Source organism: Bufo bufo, chromosome 2 (genome assembly GCF_905171765.1).
Source record: "Bufo bufo chromosome 2, aBufBuf1.1, whole genome shotgun sequence".
Lineage (NCBI taxonomy): Eukaryota > Metazoa > Chordata > Amphibia > Anura > Bufonidae > Bufo > Bufo bufo.
Window position 1 is genome coordinate 785,946,134 of NC_053390.1, and position 17,860 is coordinate 785,963,993.

Below are 17,860 nucleotides of genomic sequence, written 5' to 3' on the forward strand. Positions count from 1 at the left end.
TAGACAGATTTACTATTGGGACTATTTAAAAAGTCGCAAAAAAATGCGCAATTTCACTCCAGTGAGGACCATGCTTATCTTATGAGACTTTTTAATATAACATGCGATTTTTTCGTAAAAACATGAGACTTTTGTAAAGCTGCTTACTGACGAATAAACTGCTACCGTCAAACCACATTTATTACAGTCTTAAAGGGCCAATCATAAATCTGACTTGGCTAAAACTGACTTTAGCTATATGTGAAAGTGGAGTGAGCTGTCAGAGTAAGGCTACTTTCACACCTGCGTTCAGGTGTCCGCTCGTGCGCACCGTTTGAAGGGGCTCACAAGCGGCCCCGAACGCAACCGTCCAGCCCTAATGCATTCTCAGTGGAGGCGGATCCGCTGAGAATGCATCAGTCTGCCAGCGTTCAGCCTCCGCTCCGCTCAGTGAGCGGACACCTGAACGCTGCTTGCAGCGTTCGGGTGTCCGCCTGGCCGTGCGGAGGCGAGCGGATCCGTCCAGACTTATAATAGAAGTCAATGGGGACGGATCCGCTTGAAGATGACACCATATGGCTCAATCTTCAAACGGATCCGTCCCCCATTGACTTTCAATGTAAAGTCTGGACGGATCCGTTCAGGCTACTTTCACACTTAGAAATTTTTCTAAGTTATAATGCAGACGGATCCGTTCTGAACGGATGCAAACGTCTGCATTATCGGAGCGGATCCGTCTGATGAAACATCAGACGGACCCGCTCCGAACGCTAGTGTGAAAGTAGCCTAATGATAAATCTGGCCCCATGTATCTACAGACCAATGGTACCGCTATGGGCACACGTTTCGTGCCCAGCTTCTCAAATCTTTTTATGGGGGTTTTCGAGGACACCTTTGCTGCAGGTCCATCAACGTCACTAACTCCTTCCACGGTCACAGTGGCGAGTCGTTCCCGATTAAGGACCATCTGTACTGTGGTTCAACAAACGTCATTCAACTGATCACCTGCCCCTGCAGTCTAAAGTATATAGGACGTACCATCCAAACCCTCCGCAATAGATTAAACAAACATAGATTCAATGTCAAAAAGAAGTTCCTACAACACAGTATATCTAGACATGCCACAGCCCACCATCAAGGTTCTTTCTTTGGATTCTCCATAACCCCAATTGAGCAAGCCAAAACCGACGGTTACAATATCATTCAGACCTTAAGAAGACGAGAAATGTTTTGGATTTATAAACTGAACTGTATAAATCCACACGGCCTGAACGAGGCATTTGAAATTAACCTGTGACCAATCTCTCTTTTTTTTTTTTTTTCTGCATCACTGATGCGATGGTCCACTTTTCCATCCCACATCTCAAAACGTCTCAAAAACGCTCTCTATCCTCAGAAGAATACGTTTTCACATACAACCTGTTCAACATACCTATCCTCATACATCAATATATATCCCGTCCATCATTATATATCCCGTCCATCTATTCCTAACCGATCACCTGATTTCTCCCCTTTACAGTTAACCTCACAGTACAACATCCAGAACCCAACCAATTCTTGTGTCACAAGGATTCTCATATTTATTTATTTATCATCTATTTCATTTCTACACATCATTATGCTTCACTACTCATCATCTCTATACATCACCATTCATTCATCTAGCCATTTATATTCATCTACTAGTTCAATTAGAAATCTAGACACCTTTTCCCATCATTCATTAACTCATTCATGTTTTTAATCCAGTCTATTGACTTTTCATAGTTTTTTGTCTTTTTGCTTTATTTATTTATTTGTTTATATATTTTCCCTTGTTACCCAATTGTTGCATCTTTTATAATATTTTTAAATCATTTATGCATCTTTTTGAACATTAATGTGCCCCTGTGTGTGCCCCCATCAGTTCCCCCTGCCAGCCTAATACTGACAGGGATCCTTCTAGCCTCCTGTGCCGTGGCTCTTCTCCTCCCGCCAGCACATACTGTCTGATCGGGTCGGGCTGCCTCAGCGTCTCGTTGCTGGGCAGCGGAGGTGACGTGCCCGCCCCTGAGATCACATGACCACGTATCCGGGTCACATGAGCGCTTCCACACCACCATTGCCTCGGCAAGCATCAGGCATCGCCGAAAAGGCTTCTCCTTTGTTTAATAAGAATAGTTTTCGCACACCACTCACCCCACCAACGTTTTTTAACCCTTCTCATGCTCTCACATTAGTCTTTTATTAAAAATTAATAAAAACCTAGCATATTCATTTTTGTTCTATGTCACCACCCATCCCCCCCCCCCCCCCTTGACCACCAATTCAGTGTTGTTGGCGTTTTTTTTAGGGTATTTATATGTATGTAACAATCACAATACTGTATGCAAGCATTCTGTACCTGACGAAGGGGACCACTGTCCCCAAAACGCGTTGTACCACTTGCAGAATAAAAACCTCTGAATTTGATTCAAACTATTGGATGGTTTTTTTGCGCCTTGGGATATCTTCTCTGCTGATCCACTTACCTTCTGAGGGACCCCAGGCATCCCTGACCAGAAGTGCCTGTATCCTTGGCTGCACACCATCCGCTTTAGAGGGGATCAAAACAATCCCAGATGAGCTTACACTAGAGTCGTGCCTACGCATGGCACAACCACACAAGGTGAGCCTCCTTTTTGGAGACACTTTTTTACTATACACCTACGTTATTACCCTATGGTGCGCCATCTTTGTGTTTCCTAGCTGAACACTGCCTGCACATCCATTTGTTGTCAGGTATAGTGACCAGTTATGGCTGTTAGAAGGCAGGGAGTTAAAAACTTTAAATGAATAAAACGGAAAAAGGCTGCGGCAGGGAGGAGGCAAGGCATGGGATATTAAAGAAGAAAACTCTAGGAACTTCTAGCAACTTTCTGATATATTTGCAGTTCAATTTCTCTTGTGTCCTAAAGTCTGTTGTTATTTTCTGCAAGTTTTTTTTTTTGCTTCTGCAGCTTGCATGCTCTCCAGTACATAGCAGGCTGCAGAATAGCATTCAAAGTCAATGCTGTCAGATGTCTCCAGTCCCTCTCTTTCCTCCCCTGAATGATCATAAGAGGGACTGGAGACAAGTTGTGACAAAGCCAGTCTGACTGATTTAGCAGAGAACAGCATTCTGCAGCTTGCTATGTATTGAAATGCAGGAACCAAAGCTGCGCAAACCAAACCGAGCAAATATTTTAATAAAAACCTATAAGAAATCGTTTTAATACATCATTTATGCAATCGCTTAAAAATACGATCAAAGTTGTCCATAAGCTTTAAAAGAAAACTGACATAAAATGGAGTTTCTTAGTAAATAGTATCCTTTGCTTATGAACTGATTTGAGCATATTTATAACAATGCTACAGATTATGTTATTGTGTAACGTGGCCATTGTTCTTCTTAGAACCTTTGTTGAAATGTCTTCTGACAGGTTGTTCATGACTGCCGCAGATTATCAGACTGTCTCTTCCACCAGTATGGGACTGTACTCAATAATGTATTTGACACTCAGGTAAGTTGTTCCATCAATAACAAAACCATTCAGTGGGGTTTTCTGTAAATACTTTTTGCTGTGAAAAGTTCTACAACTTTATAATATTCTTCATGTTTCAGTATTCATTTACATTGTTAAGTTCTCTCTGTTAAAGGGGCAGGGGCGGACTGGGAACTTAAAGTGGCCTGGAAAAAAAAAAGCAAAAATTGGCCCATGTTTTAGCGGGGTTCAAAATGACAGAAGGTGGGTAATACAAGTAGACGGGGTCAGCAATACCAAAGTGCAAAATACCGCCCCATCAGAACCACATAACACAGTGCAGCACAATATATTGCCCTAAAAGCTGTCCATCTGTGGTGGCCATCAATAGCTGCCATTTTCATTATCCTCCTCCTCCAGTTGTCTCTGATTAAGATATGAAGCTGGGGGCATAGGAGGTGAGGTGGAGGCCACAGCAGTTGAGTTCAGGAAGGCATGTGCGGTCTCTAGCCGGGTACATGAACACCAGCAGCAAAGAGGAGGGCTTGGGCAGCCCCCTGGGCATCGGCCCACTGGGAAATTTCCCTGTAAGGTCTATGGCCAATCTGCCGCTGTAAAGGGGTTCTCCAGGATTTTGATACTGTTGGCCTATCCTCAGGATAGGTCATCAATATCAGATCGGCGGGAGTCCCCTGCTGACTAGTTGTATGAGGAGTCCGTGGTGCTCCATGAGGGCTTAGGCCTCTTCCTAGGCCATGTGACATCACATTCATCGGTCATGTGTCCTAGGCATAGCTCTGCCCCATTCAAGGGAATAGGACAGATCTACAATACCAAGGACAACCGCAATACAATGGATGGAACTGTGCTTGGTAAGCAGTGAGGAGGCCCCTGCGCTTACCAGAGCTCCGGTGAGAGCTGCAGCTTTCTCAAACAGCTGATCGGCAGAGGTGGCGGGAGTCGGACCCCCGCCAATCTCATACTGATGTGACCTATCCTGAGGATAGGCCATCAATATGAAAATCTCAGAAAACCCTTTTAAGATGGAGCAGAAATATTGCTTTCATGTTAGGTATACATCTCCTAAATTTCTAAAAGATGAGGGTCTAGCACCTAGTACCTACTCTTCACTAAGTTGACCATCAACAGGAAGTGACTACTCTTTTCTGAAGTCAATTTCCTTTGATGGTCCTTTCGTAATCTTTTGGGATCTTAGCAGCCAGTCCCCTAACAATGAGACTTTCATGATAAGACTCCCATTGTCTTAAAGGGGTTTTCTGGGATTTAAATATTGATGTCCTATCCCCAGGATAGATCATTAATATCTGATCGGGTGGATCCAACCCTCAGCACCCCTGCCGATCAGTTGGTTGAAGGTTCCACATCGCTCACGTAAGCGCCTCAGTCTCTTTCTTGGCCTGTCAAGTGAATGGGATTGAGCTGCAATACCAGACATGAATGCTATACAGTATATGGTGCAGTGCTTGGCATAGTATGATCAGAGGGGGTACCAGTCACACCACCACTGATCAGATATTGATGCCCTAGTCTTTATGCCTTTAACTACCTTATATGCCTGATATAGTGTCACTCCATAGTGATATTGTTAATCACGAATATACCCATATCTTAGGTGGCTGACGTCTTCCTGTTCCACATGACCACTGGTGGTTTTCTCCCACAATGTGCAAATTCCTTTGTGGACTGTTTGGCCAAACATCTAAATCTAGACCCCTCTAAGACTTCATTCCTGCCAAAGACACAGGAGATAATGAAGGTAAATACACTATTCACAGTATATTAAATCTGTGTCCCCATGGGTATATATTGGAGTGGAGGGATTTATCAAGCTCTCCATTCCTGAATTCAAAAAGTCTCAAAAATGGTCTCAATCTTACTCCAGCAAAGGGATGGAGTAGAAAGTGCAAGACAAAGAGGTTGGGCAGCAGCTGAGGTGTGTATTATGAGGTACTGCAGCAGCTGAGGTGTGTAATATGAGGTTCTGCGGCAGCTGATTTTCCCCAATGTAAAATCTCTAACAGGCCCCGAGGTACTGTTCTAATCCTGGTGTCTTGTTATATGCCAGAAGGATCTTTGTTCCCACAGGCCCAGATGCGACTGCTACCTCTTAACCACTATAGCTACGTCACTGGCCAAAGAGACTCTGTAGTCTTTGGGAGAACTTTTCATAGCGGTCGGGGGCAAATGGGGAAGAGAAAAAAGGTGGGATGTGAATTTTAGAAAAAGGGAGTGAGTTCCAGACTTCTACTAACATTTACATAATCATTCATCTTATGTAAATGGATAGTAGAAGTCTGGAACTCGCTCCTTTTTTCTAAAATTCACATCCCACCTTTTTTGCATGCTCTCCAGTACATAGCAGGCTGCAGAATAGCATTAGAAGTCAACGCTGTCAGATGTCTCCAGTCCCTCTCTTTCCTCCCCTGAATGATCATAAGAGGGACTGGAGACAAGTTGTGACAAAGCCAGTCTGACTGATATAGCAGAGAACAGCATTCTGCAGCTTTCTATGTATTGAAATGCAGGAACCAAAGCTGCGCAAAGCAAACCGAGCAAATATTTTAATAAAAACCTGGGGAAATGGGGAAGAGAAAAAAGGTGGGATGTGAATTTTAGAAAAAGGGAGTGAGTTCCAGACTTCTACTACCATTTACATAATCATTCATCTTATGTAAATGGATAGTAGAAGTCTGGAACTCGCTCATTTTTTCTAAAATTCACATCCCACCTTTTTTCTCTTCCCCATTTGCCCCCGACCGCTATGAAAAGTTCTTCCAAAGACTACAGAGTCTCTTTGGACAGTGACGTAGCCTCTTTAAAACTGTCTTCTCTTCCTGCTGTGACCACGTCCTGAGGAAGTCTATTCCACAGATTCACCGTTCTTACAGTAAAGAACGCTTGATACCTCTGGAGACTGAACCTTTTCCTCTCCAGTCCGACGCAGTGCCCCCCATGTCTTTTGAGGGCATTTTACATGGAACATTTTTTCACCATATTTTTTGTACGGCCCATTTATATATTTGTATACGTTAATCATGTCCCCCCTTAGACATCTCTTCTCAAGACTAAATAAATCTAATTCTTTTAATATTTCCTCATAACTAAGACCCTCCATGCCCCTTATCAGTTTAGTCGCTCTCCTCTGTACTTTTTCCAGCTGCAGGGCATCCTTTCTATGGACTGGTGCCCAGAGCTGAACTGCATAGTCCAGATGAGGCCGCACCAACGCTTTGTAAAGTGGTAATATCACATCCCTGCCCCGCGAGTCCATGCCTCGTTTAATACATGACAATATCCTGCTAGCCTTAGATAACATTGTATGCTGTTATTTAAAGGGGTTATCCGACCCCTTAAATGCTCCCCCATATATGCCCGGGCCCCTCACACACAATGTACTTACCTGGCTCCCTGACACCCGCATCGCTTCTGAAGCCTGCACGGCCGCCGCTGCTACTCCCTGTGCACGGATGAAAACTTTCGGCATCGGGGGGGGTGACAGCCAATAGCAGACGGGGAAGAGCCTCCCTAGCATCCTATGTCTTGTCTCTTTATCTGACTATGTCGAATTCAATGATGGCGGACTTTACATCCATTGTAGCTGCTTATCTAAGAGTCTATGAGCACAACGATGCCACAAATTGGTTGCAGGTAACAGTGATAGTCCCATTACTTACATATAGAGCTGTATATCTGTATTGGAAGTCATGGAGGACCACTCCTTTATGGTGACTTATGGGTGGAATTTATTGTCCCCATGTGTTAGAATTGTGGTCTGTTTTGTGCCTTTTTAATTAGATACATTTTTTCTGGTGCCATTTTATCATGTGTTTGCCCTTATTTTTCCTGCTCGGCACTTCTACATTTTGATAGGTGTAATGACCGCGGCTTGGGTGGAGCTAGGCTGCGACCATGGAGTGGTTGGTGCAGGCCGCAGAGGGGTCATATTAAAAAAGCACCTGGCAGCAGGTTCAACTCTATTAAACCAAGCATACTGCATGGTAGGGTTGATCCTGCTGATTACAATGAGAACGCGCTGATCACAAGAAAAAATACTTTTAGGGGATAGTTTATTAAGTCATAAATGAAAACGGATTATTGGCAAAGCCTGGAAGCAATCTGAAAATCTCTGGACAAGACCAAGTAGCATCAGATATGAAGATTCAGATGTCCCAAGATCCTCAGCGTTCTACTGTAGACGTGAAGAAAGACCAGTGGGCTGCAGGAATGAAGCCTGTCAATGAGATCAAGTCAGAGGGACGTAATAAAGAACCTCAGATTTCCCCGTGTGAAACCAGAGCCATTAGCCAGAGTCCTCCAGATTATCCTGTATGCTACGCTGCACACAATCCAGTTTATCTACGGTTTCCAGGTCCACAGGTGTCTAGACAAGCACAGGTGCCGGTTTCTTCACATGGACCAACTGCAGGGTCTCGTGTTAGGATGTCGGCTGCCCGGCTCTTGGCCAAGACAACCTACACGTGGTGATGCTAGGGAGGCTCGTCCCCGTCACTGGCTGCAGCCCTCCCACTGAAGCCGGATGTTTTCATCCGTGCACAGGGAGAAGCAGCTTTGGCCGCGCAGGCTTCAGAAGCAACGTGCATGTCGGGGAGCCAGGTAAGTACATTGTGTGTGAGGAGCCCAGGAATATGGGGGGGCATTTCCAGGGTCGGATAACCACTTTAATATCCAAGGCCATCAACATTTTCCGTAGAAAAGGATGGTTAGACACAGCTTGTTCACCGTTCTACTGAACCGAACTAGAGCCCTATGGTGATGCCAGCTCAATACAATAGAGCAGCAGCAGGCCGGTACCTGTGACCGTAATATGCAGCGGTATGGAGGACTACCTGGAGACTAGAAGGATGCTGCCGTCCACCATTAATGTGCACTAATGCAGCACTTGTGTTTCTTTGAACAGGATAATCTGCTTTGGTCATTGCACCCCATGTCTTCACCCCTGCAGAAAGCTTTAGCACTGGAGGCGTCCTATGTCTTGTCTCTTTATCTGACTATGGCGAATTCAATGATGGCGGACTTTACTTCCATTGTAGCTGCTTATCTAAGAGTCTATGAGCACAACGATGCCACAAATTGGTTGCAGGTAACAGTGATAGTCCCATTACTTACATATAGAGCTGTATATCTGTATTGGAAGTCATGGAGGACCACTCCTTTATGGTGACTTATGGGTGGAATTTATTATCCCCATGTGTTAGAATTGTGGTCTGTTTTGTGCCTTTTTAATTAGATACATTTTTTCTGGTGCCATTTTATCATGTGTTTGCCCTTATTTTTCCTGCTCGGCACTTCTACATTTTGATAGGTGTAATGACCGCGGCTTGGGTGGAGCAAGGCTGCGACCATGGAGTGGTTGGTGCAGGTCGCAGAGGGGTCATATTAAAAAAGCACCTGGCAGCAGGTTCAACTCTATTAAACCAAGCATACTGCATGGTAGGGTTGATCCTGCTGATTACAATGAGAACGCGGCGATCACAAGAAAAAATACTTTTAGGGGGTAGTTTATTAAGACCAGCGTTTTAGACGCCGTTCTTAATATCCCTATAGCTGCGCCGACCTCTACATAACTTCAGCGGATCCACCGCCGCTTCTAAATGTAAGACAGCTTCCTTGCTGTCTTACATTTAGACCATTCTCTACGCCTAAACCAGACATAGAAAATGGTAAACGAGACGGACCGGCCAATTTGTATAAAAATGGTATTTATTATACTCACAATTCCATAAAAAATATAAGCATTTATCAAATAAAAGCAGCAGCCTTATGCACACCCGACCCGGGTTTCGCCTTGAGCTTTGTCAGGGGCAGCTCACGGAAGCTCAAGGCGAAACCCGGGGCGTGCATAAGGCTGCTGCTTTTATTTGAGAAATGCTTATATTTTTTTATGGAATTGTGAGTATAAAAAAAATACCTGTTTTATACAAATGGGAGAGAGTACCTCACTATTGTAGCGAACCCCTTATAGGATCAACATTGGGAAGGAGGACCTAGATGGAGTTGCTCCTATAGTGTCTGAATACTGCTGTGCGCTTGTAAGTATAACTTCAGGTGTGCTTGCGTTCGACAATAGCAGTACTTCACTATCAGTGGGATTTTGGTATTCCATAGGAGTCAGTGGAGGAAAAGGGATTCCTGCGGATACTTAATGATTTACCCATAGGTGCAGGAGTGGATACTCTGATTCTGGAGTGGTCACCTGAAATACGCGCGGTCTACCAAAAACGCATTCGAAAAAAGTTGCAGATTGTGGTGCAAAAGAACCTAATATAGGCGTATTTCTGGTTATTAAATGACCCCCTTAGGGTACTTTCACACTTACGGCAGAGGATTCCGGCAGGCAGTTCCGGCGACGGATCCGTCAAAACATATGCAAACTGATGGCATTTGTTATCCTGATACGTATGACAAATGCATTGGAATGCCGGATCCGTCTCTCCGGTGTTATTCGGAAAAACGAATCCGGCATTTATTTTCTTTTCGCATTTTTTTGCGGTCTGAGCATGCGCAGACCACAATGCCGGATCCATTTTGCCGGAACACTCGGGGCCGGATCCGGCATAAATGCATTTCAATGGGAAGAAATGCCGGATCCAGCATTCTGGCAAGTGTTCCAGAGTTTTGGACGGAGATAAAACCGCAGCATGCTGCAGTATTAACTGCGTCCTAAAAAGGCAAAAAGACTGAACTGAAGACATCCTGATGCATCCTGAACGGATTACTCTCCATTCAGAATGCATGGGGATAAAACTGATCAGTTCTTTTCCGGTATAGAGCCCCTAGGACGGAACTCAGTGCCGGAAAAGAATAACGTTAGGCTTTATTCACACGTCAGTATTTTTTCTTTCCAGATTTACGTTCCGTTTTTTTGCTGATCCGTGTTCCGTTTTTTTGCTGATCCGTGTTCCGTTTTTTTTTCAAAAGTGCATCCGCATCTTTTCCGTGTTTCCGTGTTTCCGTGTTTCAGCAAAAATCAGAAAAAGAAGGAGGAAAAGATGTTGCTAGTGTGCCCTAGAAAAAAAAAAAGGTCTATAAGAACAGAGGACATGTGCTTGTACAGTCGCCATTTTATTGTGCTTTTGGTGTCGTTCAGAGCTGTGTAAGAAACCTCTGCTTGGCTGGCATAGTTTTCTACCGATTTCTCCGCGATCATCATGGCAGAAGACATGGATAACGTACTATTTTACTGGCTTCTCTCTCGGCAATTCAGACAGCCGTCATCTATGCTGGATGAAGAACCGGGGAGGAAGAGGAGACGGCAGTGGGTCCATCCCATTGTTGCTCAGCGCCTTCAGAAAGGACAATTTCATAAGTTATACAACGATCTGCGACGTGACCCTCTAAAGTTCAAAAGCTATTGCCGGATGTCCATGGAAGCATTCGATCATCTGCTGGTCTCTCTTCATCCTGACCTTAATTTCATGGACACCAGCATGAGGCGCTGCATATCTGCTGAACAACGCTTGCTTGTCACCCTGAGGTAAGTGAATGTGGCATTTTTAGATCCTATATATCAGTGATGGCGACCCTTTTAGAGATCGAGTGTCCAAAACCACAACCCCAAACCCTCTTATTTAAAACAAAGTGCCAACGTGGCAAGTTAACCTAAATCCTACCGTCCAATCTAGTATATCTTTCATGTACTTTATCATGTAGTAGCTATAATAGCCTGTCTACATTCAATGCGCTGCCTGTGCTGTTCATGGTGCGTCCTGTGCTGATGAATGGCAGGAAAGGTCATATTGGTACAGTCAGACTTTTTCCAGGGTGTGGGTGCCCACAGAGAGGGCTCCGAGTGGCGCCTCTGGCACCCGTGCAATAGGTTCACCACCACTGATATATATTCAATATCAATATATTATAATGAAAGTTTGAACTTTTTTTTCTTTTCTTTTTTGTATTTTTCAGATTCCTTGCTACTGGAAATTCATTCGCTTCGTTGCATTTTGAGTTTCTGCTTGGAATCTCTACAATCTCTGGGATCGTCTGTCATACCTGTACAGTTATATGGCAGCGTCTCAGAGAAGCGGTGATGCCCACCCCCAAGGCGGAAGATTGGCTACGTATCGCCGAGGGATTTTACCAATCGGCGCAGTTTCCTAACTGCATTGGGGCACTGGACGGTAAGCATATCCGTGTGAAGAAGCCGCCTCATTCAGGGTCCCGGTATTTCAATTACAAGCAATATTTTTCTGTAGTGCTGATGGCCCTTGCTGACAGTAACTACAGGTTTGTAATTGTGGATATCGGGGCCTATGGGAGCACTTCAGACAGCCGCATCTTTAGTGCTTCCAGAATGGGTGAACGGCTTCAGACAAACCAGCTTGCCCTGCCAGAGCCCAGTAGACTTCCCGGATCTGCAGTTCCGCCGGCTCCATTTGTGATCGTGGCAGACGAAGGATTTGCATTGGCACCCCACCTGATGCGGCCCTTCCCTAGACGCGATCTGGATGACAGGAAGCGCATTTTCAACTATCGATTGTCTCGCGCCCGTCGGTATGTGGAGTGCGCTTTCGGAATACTCTCCACTAAGTGGAGAGTATTCATGTCATCCATACAGATGAATCCGGACAATGCCACCCTGGTGATACAGGCTTGTGTACTACTACACAACTTCACCAGGATCCACGATGCCTCAACAGATGCAGATTTGGGCCTAAATATGACATCTTCAGTCAGTTTAGACCTGAGCCGGCCTGGACGCCCTGGAACAGCTGGACTAGCTGTTCGGGAACTCTATGCCGACTACTTCTCCAGTCCTGAGGGGGCATTGTCGTGGCAGTTGGATGCCATCCGTGGAAGACGCTGATTTCAGCTGGAATCTGGTTTAAATTGGATAAAAATGGAAATTCCTTAGTTTAGTTAGATCCCCTGTTGTTATTTTAGATTAGGGACTCGCAAGATATAATGAGGACCCTTGACGTGGGCTTGCGGGCTGGGGTATTGTGCCAATTCCTATTTTTTTTCAGAAATTTGGTGTAAATACCTTCTAATACCTCATTTCTAATTACGTCTATAAAATAATGTTTGTAAACTTTTACATTTGATCATGTCCTCTCAGCTGAATAGGATCATGTCCAATTTTTTGAAACAAAATGGTATATGTATGCGTTTAGCTTTCAACAAGGACAACAACAGACGTAATCTGGCCTGCAATCCACTGAGCAAATCCTTCCACGCTGAAAAGGTAAGTATATTACATCATAATTTCATCCAGGTAGACACTGCGATGTGAGAATGGGAGCATTTCATACTACAATGCTCTCATTTGCACATCACTAGATCGGGCATGGAAATGGGTACCTTATTTGCCCAAAACATTGCCACTGATGGGCAGATGCTTTTACCAAGCACTGTGTTTGGTGATGTCAATAGCACTAATATGTGTGCCTTCTCAATCACGATGATGCAGAACGGACGGATCCCGGACTCATTCAAGTAGAATGGGTCTGGATCAGTCCCGAATGCAGAACTTTAGTTCTCTGTGTATTGGGGACCACAAATTGCGGGACCAAATGCATGGAACTGAAGCATGAGCTTTCGTGTGCATTAGACCATTTTTAATATAAATGACCGAAATTTATAATAGGTCATCAATATCAAATTTGGCCAAAATGTTCAAAATCTTAAACTTTAAAGTGAAAAATAACAGTCAAAGTTTGAAAGGAAAACATTTTTTATTAAGAACAAACCCAAACCCCAACCCAAAAAAAAAAATTAGAGGTCATATAAATCCCTCATGAAAGGGCCTGGAGGATGGACCATAGGGGGATCAGGACGGTGACTTGCAGGAGGAGTGACATGAAGCATGGCATTTCTTGAATTTATCATGTAGTCCATGAGATGATGTGGCTCCTGGGGGCCAGAAAAAAGGTCCATAAGCATGGCAATTGCAGAAACACAACGTGTTTGCCGTTCTTCGGGCACACGGCGGAAGCAAGGAGCCAGCCCTTTTAAGGTGATTTCTTCCTTCCCGTCTGACCGATTCCGGTTTAGATACTCCATCACCATCATATTTACTCTTTGTTGGAGATCTAAACCGGAATCGGTATTAACTCTTCTAGCTCGTCTGCCCGAAGAACGGCAAACGGGTTCCTCTGCTGCCTCGTTGCTGGGAGGGATTTCTGGGACTTCAACATTTTCAGAGGTCGGTTCTTCTGTGGTCAGAAGCTGCGAACATGAGGCTTCTTCAGTGCCTTCATGCTCTTCCATCCCCAGTGGTTGGTCCTCCACCATTGTGGAAGTGTGTGGCCTCTCTGCCACTTCTCCAGATATGGTTTGAGAACCTGAAGCTTCGGTTAAGTTGTCGACCGTGCTATAATAAAAAAGCAAAACATAAATTATCAAATTTAACCAAATATTAACATAGTACCTTTCACCAGTTAAAACTATTTAAATGTGGTACCTCACACTGTAGCACATGTACCCTAATGCCAGATAGAAGAATCACCCTGTGAGAAAAGCAGATATCTCCTCCTCCCTGTTCCCATGCTAGGTATTTACATACAGGGCGCATAAATCTAATGGACTACTGCACCGCAACGGAGGTTAAAATGAAAATTGTTTACTACATGACATAGTAGGGCACATGTGCTACTGTGTAAGGTACCACATTTTAATGAGTACAAACTGGTGAAAGGTGCACCCCCAAAAATATATAACTTAAAAACTACTTACGGTCTTACGTCCATTATTAGCTTCAGAAATTGGAGCTGCCTGGTAAACATATATGGCTTCTTTCTTTTTGCACCATCACCGCTCTTTTGTGAACTATTGAGTTCGCGGCGGAACTGATCCCGGCATGTGTACCACCTTTTTTTAATTTGCTCCACTGTAAAAAAAAAAAAAAAATGTATTCATTAAATAATCTTTAATTGTGCAAACAAAAATGTAAAAGGACATTTATCTATTGTACACACAATCAGTGTTTTTCCAGGATGAATGTGTGCATGCCAGGCTGCCTGTACACACACCATGCAACAGGAATGTGTGCATTGGCAGGCTGGGTGTACACGTGTGCATGCCAGGCTGCCTGGACACACACCATGCAACAGGAATGTGTGCATTGGCAGGCTGGGTGTACACGTGTGCATGCCAGGCTGCCTGTACACACACCATGCAACAGGAATGTGTGCATTGGCAGGCTGGGTGTACACGTGTGCATGCCAGGCTGCCTGGACACACACCATGCAACAGGAATGTGTGCATTGGCAGGCTGGGTGTACACGTGTGCATGCCAGGCTGCCTGGACACACACCATGCAACAGGAATGTGTGCATTGGCAGGCTGGGTGTACACGTGTGCATGCCAGGCTGCCTGTACACACACCATGCAACAGGAATGTGTGCATTGGCAGGCTGGGTGTACACGTGTGCATGCCAGGCTGCCTGGACACACACCATGCAACAGGAATGTGTGCATTGGCAGGCTGGGTGTACACGTGTGCATGCCAGGCTGCCTGTACACACACCATGCAACAGGAATGTGTGCATTGGCAGGCTGGGTGTACACGTGTGCATGCCAGGCTGCCTGTACACACACCATGCAACAGGAATGTGTGCATTGGCAGGCTGGGTGTACACGTGTGCATGCCAGGCTGCCTGTACACACACCATGCAACATGACATAACTAATATTAAATACACATAACTTTGAAGTAAAGTATTTACTCACGCATTTTAATTTTCTTGTCTTTAGAAGCAGAGGTCCATGCAGTGGCCAGCAACTCGACGCATACCTCATTCCATGACTGATCTTTGCTGGTCCGCTCATGGTAAATTTCTGTCCTGGAGTCCCACAGGGCTGGCCTCTCTTGGATGAGGACTATAAGTTTTTCTACCTCAAAATTGCACATAGTGTCTGCTAATCTATGTGCTGGTCGGCTCAGAAGATAAATTCCTGTCTTCCTGCCACCTGTCTCCCTGGAGATTCAAGGTCACATGGGGCAGGCTTCTTTTTCTATTTCCTGCAGTTCCGCAATTGCGGATGACATGCGGATGACATTTGACATCTTTCCGCATGTCATCCGTTTTTTGGCGGACCCATTCACTTCAATGGGGCAACGGTCCGCAATTTGCGGACAAAAGTAGGACATGCGGTACTTATTTGACGGATCCGCATTGCGGAACGGTACGGATTTGCGGATGCGGACAGCATACGGAATGCTGTCCGCATCTTTTGCGGACCCATTGAAATGAATGGGTCCGCATATATTCCGCATCTCTTCCGCATTTTTGCGGAAAAGATGCGGACAAAAAATGCGGACGTGTGAATGAAGCCTAAGTGTGAAAGTACCCTTATTCTTTATGCAAATAAGGGCTTTAGTGCACCAAGGGGCGTGAGCTCTGCAGGACTAGGCCTCTTGCCTCAGTGCACTGAAGCCCTCATTTGAGTATAGCATAAAAGTATTTTTTTCCCATGTTTAAGAAAGTTTTGGATAGCCTCTCACCTTGAAAGTGGCCACAAGTGCACTGGGATACCTGCAGGTTTCAAGTTCTTTCCACACTTTCAATACATTTTGTGGAAAGTTTTTTCATATTTTTTTATTTTATGAGAATATCTCTAAGGCTCCATTCACACGTCTGTAAAATGGGTCCGCATCCGTTCCGCAATTTTGCGGAACGGGTGCGGACCCATTCATTCTCTATGGGGACAGAATGGATGCGGACAGCACACAGTGTGCTGTCCGCATTTGCGGTGCTCTGCCCCGATTTTGGGTCCGCAGCTCCGCAAAAAGATAGAACATGTCCTATTCTTGTCTGCAGCTTGCGGACAAGAATAGGCATTTCTATGGGGGTGCCGGGCTGGTGTGTTGCGGACCCCCAATTTGCAGGTCCGCAACACACCACGGACGTGTGAATGCAGCCTTAAGCATTACTTTTTCATTCCAGATCCCTGGAACCAAGCTCCCACAACAGTTCAGACAGCTCAAGGACTTGCAAAGAATCCGTAAAGAAAAGGCTCTAAAGGATTACGTCATAGATGAAAACGGATTATTGGCAAAGCCTGGAAGCAATCTGAAAATCTCTGGACAAGACCAAGTAGCATCAGATATGAAGATTCAGATGTCCCAAGATCCTCAGCGTTCTACTGTAGACGTGAAGAAAGACCAGTGGGCTGCAGGAATGAAGCCTGTCAATGAGATCAAGTCAGAGGGACGTAATAAAGAACCTCAGATTACCCCGTGTGAAACCAGAGCCATTAGCCAGAGTCCTCCAGATTATCCTGTATGCTACGCTGCACACAATCCAGTTTATCTACGGTTTCCAGGTCCACAGGTGTCTAGACAAGCACAGGTGCCGGTTTCTTCACATGGACCAACTGCAGGGTCTCGTGTTAGGATGTCGGCTGCCCGGCTCTTGGCCAAGACAACCTACACGTGGTGTTCTTAAAAGGTTTTTCCAAGATTTGATCTGTGGTGGTCCAACACCCGGGACTCCCGCTGATCAGATGACACCTGTGAGCACCGCAGCCTTCTCTCTGCTTACCAAGCACAGTGCCGTACTTCTATGGGGCTGAGCTGCGCCTAGGCCATGTGACTGATGAACGCGACGTCACATGATCTAGAGAAGGTTGCGGTGCTGCTGCAAGCTCCGGTGCCTTCTCAAACAGCTGATCGGCGGGGGTCCCGGTTGTCGGACCCCCACATATCAGATGCAAAATTAAAGTATTAAAGTTTCGGCAAACACCTTTAACATGCACACACAGATTGTGTGAACAACATCTAACATTTTTGCATATGTAGAGATAAAGTCTCTTTCAAACCCCTCCTGTTCTTTCTACACCTGTATACTTTCTATGTAGGACTCCCCTATAAATAACTCCATTTTTATAATTTCATGTCAGGTCCAGTGCGGGTGTAAGAAAATCTTTAAAGGGGTTGTCTGATCTGAGACAATGGGGGCTAGGATATGCCCCCATTGTCTGATAGGTGCTGGTCCCACCGCTGGGACCAGCGCCTTAGCGAGCCAAAGTGGTGGCTGGAGGATTCTGGTCCGACCACCACCAAGCGCTCTCCCCATAGAAGTGAATGGGAGCGCAACGTGCATGACCGGCCCCGCTCCCAATTCACTTCTATGGGCCCAACGGAAATAGCAGAACCAGAGCTTGGCTATTTTCAGCAGCCCCATGAATGGAGGGCGGCTGTGCATGCGCAGTGCGCCCTTCACCACTTTCGGGGCTCCGTTTAGGAGATAGGTGCATGTCCCACCGCTGGGACCTGCACCTATCAGACAATGGAGGCATATTCGAGCGATATGCCCCCGTTGTCTCAGATGAGACAACTCCTTTAACTCCAACAGAATAAGGCATTCAATTAAAGGGATAGGGAATAAGTGTCTTATTGGTGGGGATGCAACCAC

The 17,860-nt window shown here is 45.3% G+C and overlaps 1 protein-coding gene across 1 annotated transcript in view; it reads left to right on the forward strand.

Annotated features, from left to right (window-relative positions):
* Positions 1-16,891, forward strand: part of LOC120991058 (piRNA biogenesis protein EXD1-like) — a 40,882-nt gene extending 23,991 nt beyond the window's left edge. The window contains exons 9-12 of the mRNA XM_040419951.1: positions 3,423-3,503; positions 5,098-5,241; positions 8,404-8,586; positions 16,391-16,891. Coding sequence (XP_040275885.1) covers positions 3,423-3,503; positions 5,098-5,241; positions 8,404-8,586; positions 16,391-16,891 — 909 coding nt within the window. The remainder of the gene's footprint in view (positions 1-3,422; positions 3,504-5,097; positions 5,242-8,403; positions 8,587-16,390) is intronic.
* The last annotated feature ends 969 nt before the right edge of the window (positions 16,892-17,860 follow it).